The 26,566-nt window shown below is 57.5% G+C and overlaps 1 protein-coding gene across 1 annotated transcript in view; it reads right to left on the bottom strand.

Annotated features, from left to right (window-relative positions):
• Positions 1-26,566, bottom strand: part of MINDY4 (MINDY lysine 48 deubiquitinase 4) — a 94,502-nt gene that overhangs the window by 30,125 nt on the left and 37,811 nt on the right. The window contains exons 6-13 of the mRNA XM_054571333.1: positions 23,970-24,028; positions 19,232-19,338; positions 16,823-16,939; positions 15,274-15,362; positions 8,066-8,167; positions 6,530-6,593; positions 5,612-5,677; positions 270-337 (exon numbers count right to left, since the gene is read on the bottom strand). Coding sequence (XP_054427308.1) covers positions 270-337; positions 5,612-5,677; positions 6,530-6,593; positions 8,066-8,167; positions 15,274-15,362; positions 16,823-16,939; positions 19,232-19,338; positions 23,970-24,028 — 672 coding nt within the window. The remainder of the gene's footprint in view (positions 1-269; positions 338-5,611; positions 5,678-6,529; positions 6,594-8,065; positions 8,168-15,273; positions 15,363-16,822; positions 16,940-19,231; positions 19,339-23,969; positions 24,029-26,566) is intronic.

Raw genomic sequence — 26,566 nt, 5'->3', positions numbered from 1 at the left:
CCCATAGAATGCCAAAGTGTACCCAGTAAACTCTCAGATCACCCCCCCCCATTCCCCAGCACACGTGGGGAGACCAAAGAGAAGGCAGCAGTGAACACGCATGTATTTAGAATGTAACTGCTCCCTCTCCTCCACCCACCTTCGCTCACCCCTCCGAGCAGGCTCACTGTAAGGGCCTGCCGTGCCCCAGGCGCCACCCTGGGCTCTGGGGAGGCGAGGTAAACAAGGCGGGTGAGCCACCCCAGCAGGGGCGGGAGGAAGGTACTCACAGCTCCGTGGACCGGGACAGGGTGGCAGACAGGGTGAGCAGGATGCATCCAAAGGGGCCCACTTCAAACTGGAAAGAGAAAGGAATGAGTGCCCGTCAGGCCCGCACCTCCCCCGTCGCGCATCCCCAGGGCCATCGGCAGCCCAGGCCGCAGCCTGCCCCTGAGCCCACTGTCCCCGAGCCCACTGCCCCTGGCCCGGCCCCGGAGCTGGCTGGCGGGGCCCTAGGCAGAGCCTGTCCAGGTCTCACCTGCAAAACCCCTAAGGCATGAAAAGCACCCCAGCCTGAGTGGCAACCGGAGCAGACACAGCGCCCACCAAGGAGCATAGCCTTGACCGCCAGGTCCCAGAAGCCCAGGATACAGTGCTGGCAGGAGCGGCCTCCGTTACCGATGCAAGTGTCTTATGCTCCCTATCACATTTCAAACTCGCACAGACCTGTCCCCCGCGGGCTGTTATTACTGCCCTCTGCCACGTGAGGGAATTGGGGCTCAGCACCTACGCAGGCGGCCCGAGGTCACGCAGCTGGTGAGTGGCCCAGTGGGCTTGCAGGGGGCTCCGTCTGATCCAAGTCCCTTACCCCCAAGGCCAGCGCTGTGGGGAGCGCAGCAGAGAGCGAGCGGGGCCGGGGCAGAGGAGGGCCAGTGAGGTGGGCTGGGCAAGGGTCAGGGCAGATCCGGTCTTTCAAAAAAGTTCATGTTTTGTTCCTCATGGATGTTTTGGGTTAACTTGGTTATTTTTTAGTCACTGCGTTACAATATTATTTATGCTCATTACTGAGGTTTTTGGTACCCCCTTGGATTGTGCACCCAAGGCGAAGAACACCGTATATGTCTCCCAGTCGTCCCGACCCTGGTTTGGAGTCCACAGCCTAGGCCTGGCTGCCTGGGTTTAAATCCCAGCTCTGCCACTCCCAACCATGTGACCACAGTCCCCTGTCTTCTCATCTGTAAACAAGGACACAAATAATAGGACCTACCCCCACCAGGTTACTGTGAAGATGTAAGTGAGATCGTCCTTGGAAAGTGACTAGAGCAGGGCCCAGCACCTGCGTTAGCGGTCAGTGTGATGCTTGCTCTGCCCTGCCCACCTGTCCAGGGAGCCCCACAGGCCACATGCCACCCCCCAGCGGCCAATCAGTGTGACAGCCTCGCTCATCCCACTTTCGTGACGATACCACTTCTGCGAACTGTTGTCGAAAATAGTCAGTTCCCTACATGGATCAGTTTCAAATTGTTTGTCATAACTGTTTTCCTAGAACAATAAGAATTATAGAGTTTATCATATTTCCATTTTTCCCTTGGCTGCCAGGAAGCTCAGAGCCAAAGGTAGTGATCAACTGCGTAACTATTTTAGCTCAAGCTTCTGATAAAATCTTTTTCTCCCCCTTCAAACTATAATCTTTTCTTTCATCCAGTAATTCAATTAGTCATTCAAAAAAAAAAAAAAAAAGAGTGCCACGCAACAGTTCTGTGCTAAGAGGCTGCTCGCTGGTAAGGCTTCCTTGTGAACAGGCAGACACACCTGCCCTCACGAGAAGTAACTTAAGGAAGAAAGAATCATCAGCAACCGAAAGGGTGGGCAGGAGCTCTGTCTGGTGGGAAAGACAAGGTCCCCTGCAAACACACAGGAGGGAGTGTCAAGGAAAGCTTTCTGGAGGAAGTGATGCCCGAACAGAAAACTAAGGAGGAATCAGAAGAGGAGGGAACGCTGTCCTAGGCAGGAGGAAAAGCACATGCGAAGACCTAGAGGCAAGGGAGGGCAGGACTACTATGGTCAGAACACAGAAAAGCCCTGAAGACATTTTTTTAATGAGCAACCTTAAATCTTTTTTGGAAGTAGAAATGGAATGAATGAATCAACACTCTTAAATCACCATCATCTTAATTCTGTGATAGCAGGCCAGGCACTTCACTTCTGCCATCCTCATTTTCCCCACTTACAAAACGAGGATGACGACTACCTACTTTGCATATTCCCCGAGGTTATGGCGCTCACCCTAAAAGACCCCGCCTGTGGACGCACTCTGACAACCTCAAGGAGTAGCGCTGGCCTCCTTGCAGCGGGGAACACAGGCCCGGAGGACTTGGGCCGCCTGCACCCTTGTCGCAGCTTGACCGTGGACTGGCATGTTGCCTTGGCGAGTGGCAAAGCCCTCTCAGCCTCAGTTTCCCCTTCTGAAATGCCTACCGACTTCTGCCAGGACGCGCACACAGTCCCGAGGAAGCCAGGGCACCTTCTCGCCGGTTTCCCCTCACGTCGTGCCTGCAACTTGCAGGACTGCGGTGAAGTAAGGGACCCTGCAAGCCCTAGCTCCCTGGAAAAGTGAGGCACCGCTGTTACTGCCGAGCCAGCCTCTGTCAGGGGTGTTGGGACACCCGCCGGGGGACCTTCGCACGAGCCCTGGTCTGGGCTTCTGTGGGGACTGGTCAGGTGGCACTACAGATGGTGGGGAAGTGACCCTTGCCTGGGCTTCTGGCCCTTGCTGGGACATGCCTGAATGACACCAGCATCCCATTTTCTTAAAAAAATAAAATAAAATTATTAAAATGATCTCATCAAATTCAAGCTGCCAAGACATGGGAGACCACAAAGCCAGATGCCGGCATTGAAAGGCCAGAGAGCACTGTTAGGGTCTGGAAAAACATCTGGCCCCGCTTGGAGAGAAGGGGCCATTCCCCACGCTGCTCGGGCCTGCAGAGACCTGCGCCCACCCAGGAACCCCAGTCGGAGGCAGGGGCCGAGGCAGCCCCCACCCCGCCCCAGCTCACGGGGGCCAGCCAGACACCTCGCCCCGAGGGTGAGCGGTAATGAAAACACAGCAGGGAGGCTATTTATTTTCCGCAGAGGTGGTTCAGTGTTCACTTCCAGGCCTGGCACGAGGGAGCCCTCTTAGGCCCAGGCCATGAAAAATGAATTTGTTGAGGGTAGTGCTGAGGCAGCTCAACGGCTTCCAGCAAAAACATGAATTAGGCTGCGGGGGAAACACGCCTCCCAGAGAGAGGGCCAGCTATCGACCGCGTGTGCCGGGCCCAGGGAGGGCGAGGTGGGGGCTGTTCTGCGCCCAGAGGCTGACAGAAGGGAGGTGGCCCCCGCCCCAGCACAGGCCTCACGCTCTGAACCTCATTCACAAGCGCTGTTTTGCTTGGGCTTCCTAGACACCCTGGGGGTACCGTCCAAGGAGGGGGAAAGGCCCCATCTTACACTCAAGGATGCAGAAGACCTTGGTCCTGAGGGGTCGCCCAGGGGCCATCAGTAGGCAGGGCAGGGGCCTCAGAGGCTTGGGTCATGGAATCGGTCACCCCAGGACCCCTCCTCTGCCCCCCGGGAGGCTCACGGGTCACCTCCCTCTCCTGGCCTCGGCAGCTGCAGGATCTACTTCACCCGACAACGCAAGCCTGGCCTCCCAGGTCAACCGACGCACGCTGGGCCCCTCTCTTTAGCAGGCTGTGCCCTTCTCAGGCACGCGGCTCTACCACCATAGCCCTCGGGGAGCGCCTTTCCGCCCGGCTTCCTTCCTGCTTACGCAGAGCGCCTGGTACTTAACCTGGAAGACATTCTTTCCCCTGAATTTACGTTCCTTCTTTAAGAACCTTGGTCTCGTATGGTAAAGACGTGGAAGCTACCTACTAATTGCTCCACCTTCCATTTTCCAGATGAGTGACTTTCCTAAGGCCACATGTAACCAAGGTCCCCAGGCCTCTGCTACAGGCCACTGTGGCCGCCCGGGGCCAGGTGACCCACTGGGTTATGCTCATGAAGAGCCAGAGAGAGGTGGGGACAGGCAGCAAATGACAGCCAGCCTGAGGCTCCTGACACCTAGGCCAGGGATGCCCCCACATCAGGGCCCCTCCCACACACAGCCCACTCCCCGGACACAGCGGCCAGTGCGGAGAGGCAGCGCCCCAGCCTGGGCACCCAAGCCAGGCGACAGCTCTGAGGGTGAGGATTTCAGGTGGACCAGTGCCCAGTGACCACCCTCCTGCCTCCCATGGTCTCAGCAGGTCCCACTTCTCTGCCCAAAGGGCCTCTGTGCTGTGAGGGCCAGGACACGTCCCAGTCTTTGGTGATTTGTGCCAGGAGTGGGACTGTGACCACAGGTGTGTCCAGCCTGCTCCCACATCCGGCAAGTTCTCCCACCCTCCAGGCTCACCACCAAACCTTCTGGTGCCTTCTCCAGGGCCTACAAGAGCAGAGCCCGCAGCCCGGAGGCTGGAGGAAAGGCAAAGGGGAGGCCCGGAGAGTTCGCCCGCACCCACCAGGGCGGCTTGGCGCACTCCTCCCTTCGGCTGACACACAGACGTCAGAATGGCGAGGTCGTGCCGCTGGGGCTCTCAGGGGCCAGCAGTCTCTGGCCTTGGACCACTCTGCACCCTCCCTCTGCTAGGCTTCCCTCTCCTTTCTGTGTGACTATCCGTGGCCTGTCTCAAGGTTGCCTTACGTAACTATGACAGTGGTGATCGTGACACCCATGAGGAACACCACCAACCCTGGGAATGTCGAGCTGGGCCCTCTGCCTGCTGCTCTGAGGCAGGCATGGCTATCACTGCCCCTGTGTACAGGTGAGGAAACTGGGGCCCAAGGCCACAGAGTTCCTGCTGGCTCTATCCTAAATGCAAATCCAGGCCGAAGGCTCCAGAGACGATGTTTTCTACCCCTGGAGCATTTGGCTCCTGCCGTCCTCCACAGCCACGAGCCACGGCCCAGATCGAAAGCCCTCAGCCCTTGACCATGCTGCTCCCAGCCTGGCCAGGTCCCGCCCCCTCTCACTGCCAGCAGTGGGCACACACATCGCCACCGGCAGACGGGGGACTCCGGGCGCTTTGCCTGACCCTGCCCTGCCTCCCAGGACCCCGTGTGAGGGCCTGCACCGAGTGCCCAGGCTCCCTCCAGTGCCCATGCCTCCGAGCCAGCCCAGGAATCCACACCCCCGTCACCTCCCCTGCAGCTGCTGGGCCCCAGGCACCCACAAAGGGTTCCTTGCACCTGGAGGCGGCGGCTTCCCCCTGGACCAACACTGAGTTCTCATAACCACTGCCCGTTACTGCTTCCCTTCACTCGGACCCTGCTCCGCCCCCCCTTGCAGCCCCCCGCACTGTGGCAGCATCCATACCTTGCAGCCAGAGCCAGCCCTCAAGGATGCAATGGCAGTGGCTGGATCCCTGCTCCCCAAGTGTATCCTTCTCCAGCCTAAATCGCCCACTGCCCTCGGCCGTGGTACCCAGGGCCAGCACCAGCTCCTTCCCAGCCCCTTCCCCCCACCCCCCGTTTCACCAGCATCTCTGCTGCAAACACAGCCGAAGGCTTAACAGTGACGGCCCCCAAACTACACCTCTGTGCATACCTGATGGATGCTCTGCTGCAGAAAAGCTACCAGTTCCTCGTAGCAGGTCAAAGTGTGGAGCATGAGCTGAGGAGACACAAATGCACAGGGTGACCCGCCCGAGCCCTGGGGCTCTGAGAAGCACCAGGGGGAGTCTGGGTGGGGGGGCACTGTGGGGCAGGTGTCCCATCCAAACCGCCGTCCAGGCCAGCGTTAAGCCCAGCGGGCAGTGTCCTGAGCCCACTGGGAAGCAGCAGATATGAGGGGCTTTAGTTTTCTCAGGCAGGCCAGGAAGAATCACTCTTAGAGAAAACACCCAGCAAAGTGAGACCCTTTGGGGGCACTCAGGTCCAGGTCAGATGACACAAACTAGGTGAAGCAAAAATCCTCCGTGAAGAGATCAACTGCTTCACTGCTCACAAATCCTCAGTGTGAAGCAGGTTAACGGGGAAAGTCACTATTTCTGTACTGTCGGCCGTCTCGCATTTCCTCTCCCTTCCTTCGCCTTCCTTAGGTCTGGTTTGGTGGCCAACGCTTGGTCCTGCCGACGCTCTCCCACACCTTCCAACTCCCTCTCCCTTCTCCGCCACCCTCACCCCTCTCTCAAAACAAGCCCCGCAAGGACATGAAAAGGGTAACTGGAGGCGGCGTGCGTGGCCGCCTCGCAGTACGCGGGGCTGCCGGGGCAACTTGGGGACGGCACAACCTCGACATCACAGGCCGCCCATCAGCCGCTTTTTGGCCATAAAGCCAGTCTGGCAAGAGCCCGTCCCCAAAGCCCCCACCTCTGCCCGCCCCAGTCCCAGGTAGGGGTGTCTGCTGGCCGGGACCACTGGGAGGGCTGGCCCCTCCCTGGCAGCGGAAGGATTTACTTATATGAAAGGAGACCGGGCCCAAACAAAGCCAAGGGTTGCGTGATAATTTTCCAGAAAGCCGTACTGTTTCTAAGACTCCATCTGCTTTGTATTTCCCTGTTGGAATGAACTGCTGTGTTCCCGAAGCCCTAAAAAGGAAACAGAGATGCATGAGTCCTGTGCATGGAAAGAAGACGCGACCCTGAGCCAGGGCAAAACCACATGTGCCATTAAATGAGGACAAATGAGGGGTGGCTCAGGGGAAAGGAGGGCGCCAAGGCGTTCTCATTTTTCCCCAGCCGGCTGGTCCGGGGAGTGCCACTGCCAGGAGGGAGAATAAAAAGGGAATGGAGAAGGACAGCAGAACGAGAGCGTGGGGAGGCCGAGCCCAGGGCCTGCCGGGAGGAAGCCTGCCTGTCACCCGCAACCGACAAACACGTCCCCAGACACAGGGATGCTGCCCTGCCCCTCGCATTCGGGCACATCAGAAATTCTGGCCTCTGGCCTCTCGGAGACGCCCACCGAACCCGTCGGCCCAGCCAGACATGGACTAGAAGGTGGGCGTGGGGTTGGGGCCCGCTGTGCCTTTAGCAGGCTGTGTGGCCTTAGACCAGCCACTGCCCCTCTCTGGGCTGCTTTTCTTAGTCTGTAAAACAGGAAGAAACAAAGTTTTTGCCCCGTCTGCTCTCAGGACTGCCAGGCAGATCCTAAGAGCCAAGGATAATAAGTTAACTAGAGCCTGGGTACCAAGGACCAGCACTCCACAGGAACAATAAGAGTAATGAAGACAGCACCTACTGACGTGGCACTCAGTGCGTGCCACACGTTGTCCTGAGCACTCCACAATTGTTATTTATCATTTATTTACATGGGTGTATGATTTAAGCTGATAGATAATATTATCATTATCCATCACTTTATTTACATTGACTCATTAATTCTCCTGTAATAATGGCCATATGATGTAATCATCATCTGCCCCATTTTCCAGGTGAGTAAACAGATGCAGCACAGAGAGGCTGAGTGGGTCACCCAAGGTCACACAGCCAATAAGCTGCAGCGCTGAGAAAGGTACCCCTTCACTGAAGCTTGGCCACGTGGCCGGGCGGGGCATGCTTCTCGCTGAAGCCAGCTGGCCACCTCTGGGCACACTGAGGATGAGGGCAGCCCCCTTCTCCTGGAGCAGGAAGGAGGTAGCAGAGAAAAGGCTCCCGCTGAGTCCCCTCCTCAAAGGAACAGGAACCCAAGTGACAGAGCACACTGAGTGAGCTTTGGGGACTGGGGAGAGGGTACCAATCGGGGCATGACTGGGTCAACTGACAAGCTCTTCTCTGAGGCTTCCGGGTCAGGAGAGCAGGCTGCCCGGGTCAGAGGTCTTCTCGGGCAGGTTCTGTCTCCTGGGGCTCCCCCAGGAGGGAGGCAGGGCAGATCCGACCGTGTCTCACAGGGCGGGCTGCCAGTGCATCGGGCGGACCCCCTGGGCTGGTCCCAGCCTGGGTGCATGGCAGGGCGTTGGGGGGCACACAGGCAGGTCCTTATCCTGACAACACGCAGCCAGCCCGCCCACAGCGAGGCCAGCCCAAGGCCGAGTGGCAGCAGCACAGCCCCGGGAAGCACTTACAGTGTGACCACGGCTCTCTCACGGCCGCCGGCCCGCCACAAAATGTCCGCGATGGCCAGGGCCAGGCAGTGGGTCCTGTGGGCATTTGAAGGTTGCAGCTGCCTGAGGGTGGAAAAGGACATGCGTTTATGTCTAGGGGGACACAAACTAGGGACAGCGCAGCCCTGTGGCAGAGGACCTGTCCTTTCCTACGCCACTCAGAGGGGCTCCTGCAGAGCCTGGGAGGTACCTCCTCAGGTTAGGACCCTGGGAAGGGCCTTGAGGGAGGGGCCCTGGGCGAGGTTGGAGGAGAAGCACAGGGGCCTGGAGCAGGGCTGGCCCTGGGGTGCGGGTAAGAAACCGTGGTGTGTCCTGCTCGCCCAGGAGGCCGAGAAGATGGGCCCCAGACCTGCTGCCGTCCAAGGAAAGAAAGCCATCCTGGGCAAAGGCGAGGCGCTGCCCCATCCCGCCATGCCCAGTCGGACCCCTGGACCCCCAGAGACAACAGCTTGTGCAAGCAGTGGTCTTCGCCCCTCCCAGCCATAAGGAAATGAGACCACAGGTGCGGGCTGGGGCCTGCCTGGCCAGTGACTTAGAAGTCAGAGAGTGTGGGGAGGAGGGAGAGGAAGGATTTGGGATGAAGAGCACAGGTTGGGGATCAGCGCTGGGGGAGGCGGTCAGAGGTGGACATGGGAGACCCAGGCAAAGGTGGCGAACACGTCTGAAGGCCCGAGGAGTGGATGGGCTGAGGATAGGCGGATAGGCGTACGAGCCACCAGCACCTGAGGGCTCCTTGGCACTTGGAGTGACTAAGATTGCCCAGGGAGAGGACAGGAAGGGCAGGGCGGTGGCCAAGGACTGGGGGGAGCAGTAAGAACGATAGGACTGTGAGAAGGATGGGCAGTCATCGGTGCCAAAAATGGCAGAGAGATCACTGACGGGGGGGGAAAAAAAAAGAAGGGTGACCAAGAGGCCCCTGGTGGGTGACAGGAATGAGAGGGAGGAGGGGAGCCGGCTGAATGCAGACGCTTCTTCCCGCTTCCCGTTTCCAGGGCCCTGGAGAGTTGCACTTTCATTAACCGTGAAAACAGCCCTACGAAGGAGGAAGGTACTAGGATCTCCTTTTCAAAATGGGAACGCTGAGGCACTGAGACTGAACAATTCACTCCAAATCACTCAGTAAAAATCAGAAAACTTAAAACAGCATTCAGGGAGGAAGGAGAACTGGGGAAAGGGAACCAACTGCCTGGCTCGCTTGGCTCTGAGAACCAGCCTCCCTTGGCCTGCCAGCCCGTCTCGCAGGCACCGTGCTCCCAGTCACGGACCCTCTGAGCTCCCGTGTTTCTACATGAAAGTCCTCATTCTTTCCCAGGCTTCCACTTAATCACTTTTCCAGTCTCTCCATCCTTCCCTGAGCCTCCTCCAGCTGGTCATGTGAGACACAGCTTTCCAGAAAGCACCGTGGGGAGGGGAAAGGGCAGGGTCAGGCCTGGGTTCCACCCCTGGCGCCCAGGCCTTGGCAGGCCCCTTGCCCTCGCTGACTCTCACCTCACACCTATGAATGGGGCACTGGCCAGGTGCCTCTGAGCATCATTCCAGCCTGACCATCCTGCCATTTAACTGGCCCTGGGGCACACGGGAAAATCAAGAGGAAGGAGGTGATGTGTTCAGTCGCCTGCTCCACCATCCCCAAATAACTCGGCGTGTGCCTTCACTGGCCATACCTCGGGGACAAGGATGGTCCTGCATTACCTTGAGCAGCCAGACACACACTTATCAAACCCCTACCGTGCATCTCGCACCTGGTCGGCTCCTAACCAAGAGAAGCTTCTCTCAGAGTCTAATCCCCAGGAGGGGCGCAGGGGACAGACACTTGCCTGGGGATGGGGTGGAAGTGGGGAGACAATTCACTCCACGTTTGCCTACATCATCCAAGTCTTTCCAAGACGTCTCTACCCTAATCACCTTAAAAATGCTGGATTGGTCTGAGTTTATAGAAAACCCGGAGGGAAGCTGGCAAGGAACGGCGGCCGGTTCATCCACCTGCAGCCTCTTACAGTCAAAGGCTGCTGGGGCGGGGAAGGAAGCTGGCCTGGGGGCTACTGGGCCTGGGCTCCCAGACGGATCTGCTCCCAGTGTCTGGAGGAGTCTTGGGCAAGGGCCCCTCCTTCTCTGGGCCTCAGAACCCCCATTTTCAGAGAAGTGAAGGCAAGGGGACAGGGTCCTTGTCTGCAGCCCTGTCTAGACCTGCAGGACAATGTGGCTCATCGCCTTTCTCTTCCCACCAGCTGAATGACCTGCACAACCGTTCCCCTAGTGGAAAAACCCCAGTCCCGCTGCCGGGCTCTGTCCTCCCCAACTGAAGAGAGGCCAGCTGCCGGCCTGATGGAATGAGCCTTCATGAGGCCAGACAGCACTGCAGAAAAAACACCGCCCCTGCCAAGAAGCCTTTATTTCGGCATGACTTCACTGGAGGGCACAGTCACATCCTCAGGGCGGCTTTCACGGAACTGTTCCCCCACCAGTCGGGAGGCGAGAGAGGGGAGAGAGCGAGGAGGGGGCCCCCGCCCAGGCCGCTGGCCCAGCAGAGACAGCCCAGGATGGTACACATGGAGCCCCTCGGTCCCTGGGTCCAGGAGCCCCCCCAGAGCTCACCAGCTGCCGTCACTGCCGAGGTGTGCTGTGCCAGGTGTTCCTGAAGAGTCAGGAGTGTGCCCGATTTTTTTTTGAAGTTGAGTCATTTCTGACATCCTGGAATTTCAGAGTCAACGTGAACTCTGAATCTTCAAACCCAAACAAGCATACATGGCCCGCGAAGAACATCAATGGCCCAATCAATCAATATTAACATTGAAGAAATAAAACCAGAGAAGCTGGGGACTGAGAGAGGTCCCTGCAGTGTCACCCTTTATGTGGATGAGACAGCGGGTCCCTAGGTATTTGCGGTATTATTCTCTGTACTCTTTGGTATTGATTTTTTCCAAATGAGGACAAAAGAGGAGGTTCTGCAGAGAAGCCCTTCATAAAACACCAAGCCAGCTGTCGGTCACTGAGAGGCCATGGGGTGGGGGCAGTTTCAGGCTCCTGACGCTGGAGTCCCCCAGCGCAGCCCCTCCCAGACCCTCCCATTGCCAAGGCTCCTCTAGGGCACAGCAGTGTGTGCGAGTGACAGGGCGTCACGTGCCAGGCCTGCTCTGCCGTGGAAGCCAGGTGTGTCCCCGGGCAAGCAGCGGGCCTCTCTGGGCCTCGGTTTCCCCACATGTACCACGGAAGGCGACGCCCATAGTTCTACTCGCTCGCACAGCCCTTGATGCTTCACAAGGACTCCGTGCGCACAGTCATTCTCAGGCAGGGCAGAGGCTCAGCAACGGAGAGCGTGAGGCCCGGCTCGCCCACACCTTCAGGTCTCTAGGCCCCAGTCCCGCGCTCTTCTTTATCACCCCCAAGCTGGGGACAGTCCACGGAGCACAGAGCTGGGCACTGTCCCCAGCCTCAGCAGGACACCTACAGGCTGCATGACGCCAGCTTGGCAAAGGCAACTTCCCGTGGCCTCTGCCCTGCAGGGCGTCGCCTCAGCAAAGCACCAGCTCAGACGCTGCCCTCGCTGGCTCGCACCTCCCTCCCCCGTCACCAGCCCCTCACTCCCTTTGCCCTTTCTTGACCCAGGCTGTAGCCTGAACCCCGGTAGGCTCTCCCCTCCCAGCCCTAGGCTCCCTGCAGCCCCAAAGCCCATCTCCACAAAGCCAGCCCACGGCCCATCACTCCCAGGGCCTCCCTGAGCTAGTCCTCCTCAGAGCCACCTCTTTGGGAGCCCCCCCCCGAGATGTTTTCAGCAGCCCCAGCTGGAAGAGCGAGCCCAGGGCATGGGGCCAAGCCTCTGCTCCACCCTCTCCGTGGGTGTGAGGAATGCTCGCCCTCAGGCCTGCTCTGTGGTCTACGGGAGCAGCAAGTGGCCGCTTCGCTTAACATGCGTGGGGAGCAGTGCAGCGGACAGGACTGGGGCAGAGGGGGACGGTGTGCAGGGAGCACCGCAGCTGTGGGACTCCAAAGACAGGGGAGGTCCCTCTCCTGCAGCTTCTCTGTGGATGCTCCCTGGGGGAGGGGGCCTGGCCAGCAGGCAGCCTTGCCCCAGTGTGGGGCTCCTTCCCACCAGGCACAGCCCTGCACAGAGCGCCCAGCAGCCAGCAGCACCTCCTCCCTCTTCTCCCTGTGCCCCCCCTACCCGTGCCCCCAGGCCCCGCCTCTGACCCAACACTCTGGCCTCCAAGGGCCTCCGGTCCGGGTTGCCCTAACCCCTGTCCTAGGGTCCCAACAGACAGGGGGCCCGGAGGCCAAGGCTGCGCCCACACCTCCCAGCGGAGCCTCAGCAGGGCTCTCCTTCTAACCAGAGTTTAAATAGACAGACACATGCCCAAAGAAGCTGGGCCTGAGCCCACGCTCGGCCAGCAGCCGGCCAGGAGGCAGTGGGGTGAGAGCCTCACTTCCCCCAGCTGGCGGTTTTCTTTCCCCCGCCTCAGCCCATCATGGCCCTCCGATCTGGGTGGCTTTCTGCCTCCTGAGCCCTGGCTCTTGGCCCTGGTGTGGAGAGCGGACTCTACTGCGAGGGCGTGCCAGGTGCCAGGGGCTCTCACGTCCCCGCAGTGAGCACACAGGGCGGGCAGTAAGGAGCCAGTCCTGCCCAGTGCCCCAGGCAGATGCAGCCCTTTTTGAAACCAACATAAACCCGTGTCTGGACTACCGGAACACAATCCACAAGTTCTCCCAAAAGTCCAGAGTCCAAGTTCAAAAGCAGGTCTGAAGGAGCACAGAGCTGAAATGAGTTGTAGGGCATCTCCCACAAGGGCCAAGGCCAAGACCTGACCTGAGCAGGCCGGTAGGCCCCAAGGCCATTCCGGCAGCCTGGCCCTGAGCCATCTGCCAGCCCCGGTCTCACCCAACCCCTCCAAACTCTGCCCTGGCCACCCTGGGCCACTCTCGGCTCCTCTCCCGGCCCTGTTCTCCTGTCCTTGGGCCCAGAACATGTTGCCCTCCTTACTGGAACACCGTTCCCCTCCCTGTTAGCCTGGACAACCATGCTTGCGTCTATGCGTTCATTAACAAAAACCCTGCGGGCTAGGCCTGGGGCTGGATGCCAGGGGCAGGCTGTGAACCAGGCAGCCCAGGAAGGCCCATGTTCTCAGGGGGCTGGTCTGGGACGGCAGCTGTGGGCAGACCGTGACGGCGATGTGGATGGACAGGGCACCGATGCGGGGCAGGGGGACTTGGGGGCAGGCCTGGGAGGGCCTCCCTGAAGTCATGGCCTCCGTGCAGCGAGGAGCCAGCACGCAGGGCCTGGAGGGCAGGGAAGGGGAAACTGAGGAAGGAACGAGCATGTGCGAGGGTGTGTGTGAAGAGGAATCAGCAGTCCTGCTCATTCTCCAGATCTCCGTAAGAGGACAATGGCAGGCCTCCAGCACGCCTGGCCGACCCGATTCACGTCCGGGTGAACCTTAGCATCCTGTGTATCCCCTGTAACCTCCTGTCTGTTTGTCTGGCCCTCACATTCTATTGTAGGTGCCAAGAGGGCAAGGCCACAGAGGCCTCGTTGAGCCCCGCCTCCCTCTAAGCGCCTGCTAAGTCCTCCTTGCATGCCTCCTTGCAGTGCGAGGAGGGAAGTGAGCTGCTGGGGACATGTGTGTGCAGGAGTCCCTGCCCCGGGGGGCAGCCGGACCCCCTGCACTGAGCACACCTGCAGGCAGTCAGGGGCGCTCCTGCACACGGAGCGCACTGTGCTGGCCTCTCCGCAGGGTCAGCAGCAGGGTCTCTGCCCACGACAGAAACGCAAGCCTGCCCACGCTTGGCTGGGCTGGCCTCGGAGGGCAGGCCATGGGGAAGGTCCCGCACAGGTACAAATAGCAGTAGATGCACCTGGGAGGATGGGGCAGGGGCAGGGCTAGAGAACAAAGACAAGTGAGATGTCACTGTGCTTATAGTTAGCATCTCTGGCTTGAGCAAAAAACACCTTATTACTTTTTAAAGCAATTAGACAAATTACATTATTGGACAAATTATAAAATGCCAAGCATGACAAGCTACCTTACTTGTCTAAGGCAAAAATCACCGAAGCCCGTGAGTTTGCACCAAGCTGGGTTAGACGTCTGGGGAACTGGTATCTCTCCCAGGAATCTGACCCTGAATAAATGAGGGCTAGGCTTTGTTGTCTTTATAACACTTAAGCTTTAAAAAAAAAAAAGAAGAAGAAGGTGATGAAATGCCTAGTTCAAAAAACAAGTGCTTTTAATGAAAGTTCAGGAACTGGCAAAACTATACTGTGATGTTAGAGTCTGTTTAATGACAACTTCGGGAAAGAGAATGGAGCTATCTGCTGGGGGGAGGCTTCTTCCAGGGAGCCAGAAATACTTCCTTTTTCAGTCTGGATGATGTAACCATGGGTATGTGGTTTGGCGGTAATTCATTAAACAGAATGCATATATGTTGCGCAGTTTGGGACTGTGCACTTTTCTGTATGTATGTTCTATTTCAGGTACAGAAACAACAAGCTCATAACTGGGCCCGCAGGGAGGAAAAGGGAAGAAGGCGGCCTCCGCATGGAGGATGTGCAGCCCAGCCCTGGCCTGGCCCGGCCAGCACCTTCCCAGCCCTTCTCTCCCCGCACCGCCCCCCCCCCATGCAAGATCACAGCTTCCTCTCCACCCACCAACCTGACAGAGCATCTCTGGAGAACAGAGACTCTGCGTCGCTTGTGCCTCTACAGAAATGTTCCAGAAACGTCTGCTGAGTGAATGAGAATGAGAACGAGGTGCCCATGTGGAAACACCTAATGTGTGAGCTGGAAAATAATGGCCGAGGGTATGGGAGCGATGTTCCGTGGGGCTGGCCGGAGTGTGCGGCAGGCTGCGGGCAGAGGAGAGGTAACGTGGAGAGGGAGGCAAGGCCTGGACTCCGGGGGAGGGTCGGCAGGCCGGCACGCGTGTGGACGGCAGCCGGGCAGCTGCTGCACTGAGCGGGGGTGGCCTCAGCCCCGAGGCCACCATGTGGAACGGCCTGGGGCCACCCTCCCTGCCTTCATGAGACCATGCCCCCATTGCACTGGTCAGCCAGCCGCCATTTCCCTTTCCAGAAGACGGGAAATATCAGGGAACACATGCGCTTCCTTGCTTGTTTTTTCTGGACACTCTGGAGAAGCCTCAGGACAAGCCAGTTACTGGCGGTAATGCGCAGTGACTTACCGAGCGCGGTCAGCTCTGCTATCTCCTTCAAACAGGAGTTTCTGCAGGACACAGCCTTGGACGGCCGCCAGGACCCCACAGGGACCACCCTGCCAAAAAGGACACGAGTTAGTGCCTGTGAGGAGTGACCTCGAGAGCCAGCCGCTGCCCACAGGTGACAGTGCAGGGGGACCCCTCCAAGCCACAGCCTCAGAAACAGGGGTCTCTGACGTGGTGACTCCTTCTACAAAGTGCTGACCCCCAGTCCCAGAGAGGGGATGACAAAGGCGCAGACACCCATCACTAGAGGGAGGGGCAAGTCTGCAATGTTTAAGGGGGAGAAAGTGACTCTTCCCAACTAGTAGACATGGAGCCAGGAACGTCACCATAGGTTTCCAGTCACCCGGGAAATGTATCCGTGTCCACAGGCTGAGGGTGCCAATTGTCTCCCCACCCTTCAAGGCCCATCCTGATGGCCTCCTTCTCCAGGAAGCCCTTCCCAACCGTACCAGCTAGGAGCGAGCCCCTTTGGCAATGATTTGAGCTGAATTTCCCGAGAACCTGGAACGTAGAGGCACTAGAGTTTCCTGGCTGAAGCCCGTGTCTGCTTTCTTAATGACAGCTGCCAGCTGGGCCCAGCGCAGTCGCCAGGCCACAGGGTGACAAGCTACCTGCCATGGTGCCGTGAGCCCTTTCGGGAGCCTCTGCTTTTATGACCTCACTTCTGCCCAGCCTGCGGCCCGCCTCAGCAGCCATTAGGCACATCTGTGTCCCCCCCCCCCGTGAGCCTAAGAAGCCGCCTTGCAGAGCTCATCCCTGTAGGCGTCAACCCGTACAGGATGGTCAGAGCAGCAGGCCGTGGGGGCCCTTGACTTTGGAGTGCAAGAAGACGAGCTGAGCCCGGCCATGCTGGGGACAGAAGCTGCTGTCCTGGGGCCCTCCCCCAGGCAGTGTGGGGCAGGGGAGGCTCCTGGAGCTTGGGAAATGGAACCCAGTCAAACTGCGGGACTTAAGAGGATCTCTTGGCCCTTAAAGTGCACATCTTGGGAAATAGGTATGAGCCATGTTCAAATCCTGCCACGGCCTCCCTACTTCTCCCTGTCTCACATCACACGGCCTGCTCACATGCTTCTGCTCCTCACGTCGCTGCCTCTGCTGTTTCTGCAGGCCCTGCACTCTCCCAACAGCCTCCCCCTGTCCTCCCCCACCCCCTAACCCCCATTCCCGCTTTGTTCACGCTCCACCTGCCTTGAGTGTCTTTCTCCTGCAAAATCATTTCTCCATGCTCCGCCTGGGCCCCTCTCCAGTGCCCCCGCCTGACGCAGGGCCTGCTCCGCTCCCTCCCGGGGGGTTCCAGACTCACGCAGCTCTCACAGGACGGGCCCTGCCCCAGCCCTCGCTCTGGTGGCCACATGTGAAGGTCCTGCCCTGGGTGAGAGCCGGCAAATGTGGCTGGCCGGCACTGCAAAGCCCAGGTAGTGTCCATATGGTTTACCAAACGGGGGTCCATCCCACCCCTGTCCTCGACAGGCCCGCAGAAAGGTCTGGTAGAAACTTAAGGGCCACCTGCCTTGTTCTGCACAATGCCGTATTTTAACGAGTCCGTGTCGTTAAATGAAAAACTCTGAAGTTTCCATTCCTCATTGAAACAGCAAAAGCTGGAACCAAAGAGAACGGTCTTTATGTCCTGTAAAGAGAAGAAGGTGTTCATATTGACTGTTTGAACAATAAACAGCATACTGCTCCATGGATGTGTCCCCCGCAGGGCTGGTGCTGGACCCCAGCAGGGCAACCCACCTCCACCAGGGCTGTGTACTTTCTTTTCAGTCTGCAAACCCATTCTTCTCGTATTGGAAGAAAGATCAAATCGGCCGTGAGGGTCTCACCTCTGGAACACCTGTAAACCAAGCCAGCCTGTGCTGGCCCAGGCCAAAACCTTTTTAGGTTCCTTAGAGGAAACTCGAAACACAAAGCTTTAGTTTCACAAGGCAACCTCGAAGTCCTTGACCGCATGTGATAATCTTCGACTGAGCTCCAAACAGTCCCGACGCTCAGGTCGCACGCCAGGCCGACTAAATCAGAAACGCTGGGCTTCAGGTTCCAGAGTCTGTATTTTTAAAAGCTCCCAGGTGAGTCCCATGTGCAGCCGAGTTTGAGGACTGGTGCTCCAGCACAGGTTTAGCAAAGCCACGGGCCAAACCCACTCCCGCCCCAACATACACTTGTTTTACAAGTAGAGTTTTATTAAAACACAGCCGTGCCCATTTGTTTACACTTTCAGTGTTTGCTTTTACACGGCAACGGCAGAGTTGAGTGGTTGTGACAGAGAGCCAAAAATATACTACCTGGCCCTTTAGAAAAAAGTCTGTCAACCCCCGCACTAGTACAACCCCCTACTGTGCGTAAACATCTCCTCTACAACATCCCCTATGAGTGGTCCTCCGAGACCTTGGCTTGAACACCCCAACCCTCCCAGGCGGCCCCTCATTTTTTCACAGCTCTGCCTTCTCTAAACTTCTGGCTGACAGGGAGCTCATGGTTTATCTCCCATCAACCCAACCCCACCCTCCAGAGCCTCTCCCCACTGACTGGCCCTGGACAGTAAGGCGGAGCCTCTCCCGGACGCCCACTGCGCCTGCCGGCTACTTCCTGCCTCTCCGCCAGGACTGTGTGTCCAGGGGCCCTGAAGAAGCCAGCACGTGGATTCTGACACCGCCTCCCCAGAACCCCTCTCTGGGTTAGGTCTGTCCTCCAAACTCAGATTATTTCCCTCCAATTTTTTTTTTCATTAAGTACAAGGAAAGTCTTGGTGACAGCATGTGTCTACCTGCCATCGGACATGGGCTGGTAGCACAGGAGAGAGGGAGGGGAGAGCTCACCTGTCAGGGTTTGGTTCCAGGCACCGACGACAATCACCCGTGTACGTGAACTGAGTTTCCCGAGAGCCTGGAACCCCAGGGCACTAGAGCTTCCTGGCTAAGCCCGTGTCTGCTCTCCTAACGACAGAATGACGGCTGCCAGCGGGGCCCAGCGCAGTTGCCAGGTCACAGGGCTGTGAGCTACCTGCCACGTGCCGTGGGCCCTAGGCCCGCCTTTCCTCTGTGTGGGCCTCCGCTCTCCAGCTGCTTTTGGAGATGCTACTGCTGGGTGGCCTCCAGGGCCTCTAAGGACCCTTCCCAAAGCATGAGCGCCCACTGCAAAGAAGCACTGCCCTGTGGCCACAGACGGCCAGAGCACCTCTTCCTAGGTTCGGGGTCACGGACTCGTATCTGACCTTTGGCCATTTCCAAAGAAGAAAGAAAAAAGGAGACAAGGGGAGGGAAAACCTCTAGAAAAATCTTTGACTTTGCATCGCTGGGCTGAGTAAATCCTTGGTGGGCAGGAAGACGAGGGGGTCAGCTGTGTCCCCAGGAGTTTTACCCTCTCTCAGTTCATCTCACTGGCCGGGGGCGGGGGTGGGGGAGGCAGACTGGCAGCAGAGAGGTGAGGAATCCTGGATGCCCCTGCAGCGGAGGCTGCCAAGGCCGGGGACCTGCCCCTCAGGTCCCAGGCGTCCTTCTGGGAGACCCCTGGTGCGGACCCAGGGGGCGCTGAGGAACTGTCAGCACCTCCCTGTGCGTCCTCATTGCAGGCCAGCCTGAGTCCAGAGAAGCACGTAGGAGCGGGGCCAGCCTAATGAGGACAGTCCCCCCAGTACAATCCCAACTCAGGAGGCCTGTTGCAGGTGAGGCGAAGCTGCTCGGGGACGAAAGAACAGGCCTGGAAGGTCTGGATGGGAGGAGGTGGACGGGGGCCACCAGGACGAGGCCCCCCTTCCTGACTCCCACTTCAGGGCTTCTTCAACATCCCACCCAAATTTCCATTGTAACAGTGACCAAGGGGTTACAGTGAAATGGATGGGGCCAGAAGAGTCAAATCACATCATCCATGTCCATTCAAATCAAGATGCATCACCTCACACTGTTTAGCCGGCACCTACCTTTGCCACTGAGAAGTCGATGGGCTTTGACACTATTTGAAGCTTGAGCATCGACGAGACTGGAGAGAGAACGACTTCCTCCCTTATCGATTCATCCTCCACATCCTCTGAAAGAGAACCTTGGCCATGTGAGCTCTTGTCATAACTCACAGAGAACAGAACATGAAGTCGCGTAACACTCAGGGCACTGTTGAGTTCTGCAACGCTTTGAATGAAAGGCGGGCTCCTCCACCAACCACCCCCCTTACCTATGGGGCTCCCAGGCCCTCATCAGAAGGAACAAAGGCAGGACAAGAGCCCTCGCTCCTTGTCCAAATGCCACACTGGCCCCTGACACAGGGCTGCTGGTGGGTGGGACGCGGCTCCAGGCCCCCTGAGAAGTCTGCTTGTGGGCACACAGTGAAAAACCAGCCTGGGGCCCAGGCCAGTGAGTCCACCCAAAAAGGCCTCACTCAGACACATTTCTTATGAAAGGTGGGCATGTGGCACAGATCTCTCCCCTGAGGCCAAACATAAAGAAGGCAGAATTAGCCCAGGAAATGCCACCATTCCTGATAGAATAATAATAGAGGATCACTGCTGTGGTTTTCATTTACTAACCACTCCTGTTTTATCACCTCAGCCCTGTAACAGCCCCCTGAGGGAGTAATTATCACACCCCTCCTCCTGGTTTACAGATGAGGAAACTGAGGGATAGAGAAGGTGACCGGGCCACAGTCATGCAGATGGCAAGTGGCAGAGACAGGATAAAAACCCAGGCCGACTCTTCATTGGTCTGCCCTCCTACCAGCCAGATGTCCGCAGACCTCCAGCCAGAAGGGACACTAGGTCACATTCTGGGTACAATCTTCTTACAGCTGGGGCGACTGAGGCCCAGACAGGGTCCGCGTGAGTCTGGCAGTGCCAGCCCGTGCCTCCCCAGCGGCTGAGGCTCCTTCTCGTCACCCACCCATTTTCCAGAACGCCTGCTGAAGGGCCCACGTGAAAGCTACGCAGGGTGGTCGGGCCGGCAGGGCTGAGCAGACCGCTCCCTGGGCAGCCTCGGGAGCCTCCTGGATTTTTTTCCCATTTTCCCAAGATTAAGTGCTAATTTGAAAAGCACATCACACTGTAGAGATATCAACATTCTTTCCCATAATCCTGTGCGTCCGGGGCTATAAAAATGTCACTGCCCCTGCCCCACACCCCTCTGGAGATGCTTTCCAAATGCCATCAGCCTCAGGACACACCTTACATCTTATTCTCCTGCCTCCTTTACTGCCCTTGGGGAGGTGCAGGCACAGCCCATGGTCAATGCCTAGGGGCTCAGTCCCCCAAAAAGGAGACAGATTCCACTTTTAGTCTGAAAAACAATGTTTTAGTAAGTCTGCGATTTAAATGAGAACCTTTCATACTCAGGATCTCTGAAAAAGCCACCCTGTGACTGGCCTTACAAACAATACCCTGAAATAAAGTCCAGATGTTCACCCAGCAACATGCAAGGGGCTTAAAAACATGGCGTTGGGTAGACAAAGTAAGAAAGCCAATGGGATTTACATCCATGACAAACACATGCACACAAAACACCATCACGCATTTTTCAAGGGCATGCACAAGCCAAAGATACTGACTAAATACACGAGAATGGTTGCCTATGGAGGAGAGGGTTGGGGGAGTTTAGGGGGTGGGGCCAAAGGAAAACAAAGCAGAAAAGACGAGAGGGAGCGAAGAGAGGGACTGAGGGAGGGAGAGGGCAGGCTTTGCAAGGACTGGTACCAAGAATTATTGCTGGAGGAACAGAAGTGATTCAACCATAGACCCCAGAGGCCCGAGACAGGGGGAGAGAGCCACCTGAGCAGTTCCACAGGGCCCTGAAGGGCTCCTTGCAATGCTTGGGCCAGACTGTTCCTGGGGAATAGAAGGGGCAATATTTAAGGCTATGGGGGGCTTCTGTTTAGTCTCAGGTTGTCTGGGAGGGAGCCAGGGCTGACACGCACTCCACTCAGGCCCCCTGAGGCACGTTGGAGGGTGGAGGCTGGGCCTTGGGGAGCAGAGCGGGTGGAGGCCCCAGGAGGGCGAGCCGCCTAGCTTCTGCCAGGGGGGTGCTGGCCCCCGTCCAGGGCGTTGGCCAGGACCACATAGCAGGCCTCGGGCCCGGATGTGGCGGGACCGCCATGCAAGGGAAAAACAACGCACTACCGAGTGACATGCTGGCCAAGCAGACACAACCGTCCACAAATGCCGGTGGTTTGAGAAGCTATTTTTAAGGTCCTGGTATAAATATCTGGTTGAAAGGAAGCAAGAAGTTCTGTTTCCCATCCCATTTTATTTACCCCTTGGAGGAGAACATACAAGGCCTGTATACATCTTTTTCCAGGTGCCTCTTCGGTAGTTCTACTGATTATAAGCTGTCTTCTGGGAACACCCAACACAGCCCCCCTCCAGGCTTCGGTTCTGATAACAGACTCCATCTCCCCAGCCCTCCACCAGGGACCTGGGCTGAGACCTCCACCCCCTCCCACGGGCCGGGCCGGCCTCCACGCCATTCTGCCCCCGGAATGCCTCCTGCCTCGCCCCCGCCCTTTCTCTCTCCACTGCCACAGGAATACACCGTTATTTTTCTATTTGGTCATCAAGCACTTTACTCATGAGGTGCCAGGGGTTAGGCGGGACAGAGAAGAGGTAAAGATTAAAACATCTCCCCTGCCTTCAAGGAGACCCCTCCCTAGAGGGGGAGACAGGGCCCGTCACAGATAAGATAGCATCAGTGCCCAACAAGAGGAGTGCGAAGGTTTGAAGAGCAGGGGGCGAGAGGTAAACAAGGCTTCCTTTGCAAGGCCAGGGAAGTATCCTATGAGAGGTAAATATTTGAGCAGAGTCTTGAAATACCCATAGCATTTCCCCATATAGAAGGGGACCAATTACCTCTTTTCTGGACTATTCCAAGAGCCCCCCTCACCAGTCTCCCCAAGTCCGGGCTCTTACTCCTAAACTCCATCCCCCACGCACATCCAGAGCGAGCCCCGAACACACAGCCCTGGACGCGTTGCGCACCAGCAGACCCTTCCTTTCTGGCCAAGGGTGCGCAGCCAGACCCTGTTGCCCAGCACTCAGGGCCGCCCCCGTCTGCCCCAGCCTCCTTTCCCCCGGGCTCCACAGCTTCCCCGACAGGCCGGCCACCTCCAGCCAATCTCTCTCTCTCGGACTCCAGGCTGGCCCATGTGGCCCCTTTCACAGCTCCGCTTGGCAAGGTCCTTCCCATCCCACAAAGCCCAGCCTAAATCCCAGCTCGCCACGGACACTTCCGGAACCCACCACAGAACCTGGTTCGTAGGCCCCTTGCAGCAGCGGAGAACCACGGGCTGTGTGCTTCCGGGGCTGCTATGGGAGGACACCTCTCTCCCTTTGTGCCACCAGTCCTGCCCTCCATCTTCTTCCAGCAGTCACGTGACTGCTAAGACAGCTTTGCTGAACTGGACCACGTGACCTGCGGTGGGGAAAACATGCAGTCCCTCTCCCCAAATTGGACTCCTTCTTCCTGTCCCCACGCCAGAGCCCCTCCCCTTCCTCTTGGTGACCGGGGTTCCACTGGCTCTCTTTTCTCCTTGAAATTCTTAGCTGTTCCACGAGCCAAGAGGGGCCTGCCTCCCTCTGGAAAACACACGCACTTCAAAGTGCTGGGTTCTGAGAGATGTGCTAAAAGCCTCCCTTCTAATAGAAGCCCGCTGGGCTCTGAAGACCGGGAATGGCTTCGCATTATGCCCAAACAGAAGTGGCTTTCAGTGGAAAATCTTCAAGTGAGGCTCTTCACAGAAAAGCTCCAGACGCCAGCATTTCCTGGCTCCGTGCTCACTTCAGTGCAGCCACGTGCGGAACGCAGCCCCTTCCTGGGTAGGCCGCACAACCCCTACCAGCCACTCCTGATGACTAAAACCAAGGAGCTGTTACCTCTGAAGTGAACTAAGCAGGGTAAACAAACCCCTGCCTTTCAACTTCATCAAAGCCATCAGACCGCAGGCCTCACCCAGAAACCGCTGAAGGGCTTAGGCTTTCTTCCTTTGGTTGAAAGGAAATGCTTAAGAGGAGAGGGAAAGTGAGTGAACAGCTCTACGTGCCAAAATGGTCCAACAGATAAAGTGTTGGCTCGCAGAAGAAGAGCAAATGTAAAGGCACCCACACCCCCGCGTCGTGCGTCTGGGTGCTGGTGCATTATCCCCTCTTCTGTCACTGCTTTTGCCAAGCCCTGCAATCACATCAGTCTGCGGAGGACAGAGAACTACAGAAAGGGGCAAAGACGCTGCTTCAAAACTAAAGAGTGCGTGCGGACTTACAGAGATGTATGCCCACGTGAGAACGCACTGAGCTGAGCGCTGGAGGGTTGTGCGCTTGCTCGCCTCACAGTTCATAGTTTACACCTCAATCACACGCATTTTTCAGAAGGACAGACTTCCCCAGGCAGAGCTAAACTGGTATTTTGACTGAGAACTGTCTTCTGAAGACCTTTGTATGTTCTGGGTGGCCCTGAGAGAACCTCCAAATGCAGAAGGGGCTCCCCTGGCCCCCTTGTGGACCCAGGAACGCAGACTTCGTATGAGGATTTCTCTAGGAGGGAAAGACAGGCGGTACAAGAAGATATCAACCAAAAAGAGAGAAGCTTCCTGCGGTTAGAGGCAAGAAAGGAGCCCACACCACTGGAAGAGAGCCCCACCACCTCCAAATGGAAGGCACAGCACAGCACAGCGGCTGCGGTCCCACCTACCGAGCTGCAGGGCACCCATCTCAACATCGGCCTTGCTGGACACTGGCAACTGATTTTTCCTAGAAAAAAAGAAAATGTCAATGTACCAGAGCAGATGACAGAGATGCAAACAGGCGAAGGGAACGGGAGGGGTGCTGGAGGGGCTCCTTCTGGCCTGGCCTGCCACTCTGTGTGTGCCTTGCACTGGCCGCTTGCCCTCTCTGAGCCACAGGCTCCACACTGGATGGAACCAAGGTGCCTTTCTATGCTGTGTTCACACACACACACACACACCAGACAGTGCCATGTACACCTGCCACGAACCGGTGCAAGCCACCTTGCTGGTGTCGCATGACGCCACTGGAAACACACATGCAGGTTCTTGTGGCCACTACACAGGCCATTCTCGTCTCATCTCTGCTCTTTGCTTCCTTCCTGCCAGCTTTCCTGTAAAGCTATCAGCCACCACTTAAAAGGCACTGAAGAACCTGTCCTGTATCCTTCTCTTCCCAGGAAAACTCTCCTGTGCTTCTGATTTGTAAATTCAGGTATATGCACGAGACACTTTCTTAAAACGACCTACCTGTATTTAATTCTAATTCTCTTTAGGGGATTCCCCCTCCCCCCAGCATGCATCCATCTGAACTAAAGTAAAACCATTTTCTAAAAAGAATGTATTAAAAATAACAATATGACATCACTCTCTGAAAACCCGTTTACTATGTTAAAAAATGACAGCTCTTTTGATGGTGGCCTTGAAATATCTTTTCCTCCAACATCCTTGCAGGGTAAGATACGATTGAAGTAACAATCGTAATCTCGCCACTGCAGGTTCCATTGAATTGGCTTCCTCCTGAAGATGTATGAAGGGGCCTGAGGGGAGACCGCCGAGGACGTGCAGTACCCAACCCGGGCACAGGCTGCCTCAGCTCCAGCTTCCTACTCTGCGGCAGGGACACAGGGCTCTTCCGCCTCCCTCCCCCCCGCCCGGCTCCTCCCCGCCCCGGCATCCCCGCTCATCACGCCATTTTCTCCATTCAAACCAGCCACATCTCTGCGCCCCTAGCTACCAGGATTCTGCACGTGCTCATGGCAAGAGAATGGCAGGAGAAGGGGCTGGAAAGAGGTGCTAGGGCATGGACAGGCCGTAGCACACATGGACGGTGAATGCAGAGGCTGCTGAGTCAGAGTCGCCCCCCCCCCCCCCCCCCGCCAAATCCCCAGCACTCACAGCAGAAGCCGCCACCTGCTGCCCCCCACCAGCTCCCCACCTCTGTCTAAACCTGTCACTGTTTCACCCGGAGACTAAGGCAAGCGCCCTTCCCTTGCAGAGCCAGGACTCAAACCCAGGCCACTGCCTCCCATCGGGTCCCCATCTGAGAAGCAGTCATGGAGGCACCGGGGCACGCGCAGAGAACGGCAGGAGCCACCCTGCACATCTCCGGAACATCCGCGGCCACACGGCTCTGCTCTCTGCCTCTCCCGCCCTTACCCAGGTCACTGCAGTAGCCTCCTAACTGCTTCCCAGACCCCCCCCCGCAGGGGGACACCCCACAGTGCCATGGCAGCCCCCCACATCCTCACATGAGCATCAAAGGCATCTATTTTAAAAAGAAAACCTGACCGCACTGCTGCCTGGCTGACATTCGTCAGCGGCTCCCCATCGCCACCACCATCAATAAGCACATCCATAAAAACGACAGCCATGTAACAGCAGAGATTGTCATCTGACCCCTTCGACGGGTCCGGCACGGCGCCGACCGCTCTGCGAGCACCGGAAGCCCTCCGCTCTCCGAACGGCTCTGTGAGGTAGTTCATCACGGAGCCTCCGACAGGCCCTGCAGCTTCCCCGTGTCACACAGCAAGTGAGGGGCAGCGCAAGAAAGAGTCTGAGCCCCGGCGACCACTCCAAAGACCCCCCACATATAGCGCTTCCTTATAAAGTCAAATCCAGGCCCATTAAGGTGCCCTGTGAGCTACTTGTGCCCCGGCCCCCCACCGCCCTGGCTCACCCCACTCCGCGCCCTCACACTCCACCGGCATCCCCTGGGGCAGAAGTCCTCCGCCCGGGCCTCTGTACATTTGCCTAAGCTGTTCACTGCGCCTGGACTATCCTTGGGCAAACCCACGCTCATCTTCTACAGCCCAAGTGGGATGTCACCCCCTTCTCAACTCCAAAGCACGCATTCATTCATTTCTCCACCCACTCACCCAGCAAGCACACAGGTGGCAGTTATCAGGCAGGCCTGTCTCCCCCGCCCAAGGGAGGCCCAGCCTTGGAAAATAAACAGACGCAACTTGCAATGTGAGGCAGTGTGGAAGGCTGAATGCTGGCCCCCAATGAAATCCATGCCCTAGACCCTGTGAATGGTCCCTTATGTGGTAAAAAGGACTTTGCCAATGGGATTCAGTGAAGGATCCTGAGATGGAAGAAGGTATCCTGATTATCCAGGTGACACCAATGTAACTACAAGCGTCTTTCTAAGAGGGACACAGAACAGTTGGCACAGAAGAGCAAAGATGATGTGAGGGAGAAGGCAAAGGTTGGGTGACATACTGCAAAGCTGGAGGAAGAGGCCACAAGCTAAGCACTGTGGGCAACCACCAGAAGCTGGCAG

Source organism: Pteronotus mesoamericanus, unplaced genomic scaffold, assembly GCF_021234165.1.
Source record: "Pteronotus mesoamericanus isolate MK-2021 breed Mesoamerican mustached bat unplaced genomic scaffold, CSHL_Meso_final contig_220, whole genome shotgun sequence".
NCBI lineage: Eukaryota > Metazoa > Chordata > Mammalia > Chiroptera > Mormoopidae > Pteronotus > Pteronotus mesoamericanus.
The sequence above is the reverse complement of the archived record's forward strand: the minus strand, read 5'-3'. Positions and strand labels throughout refer to the sequence as shown.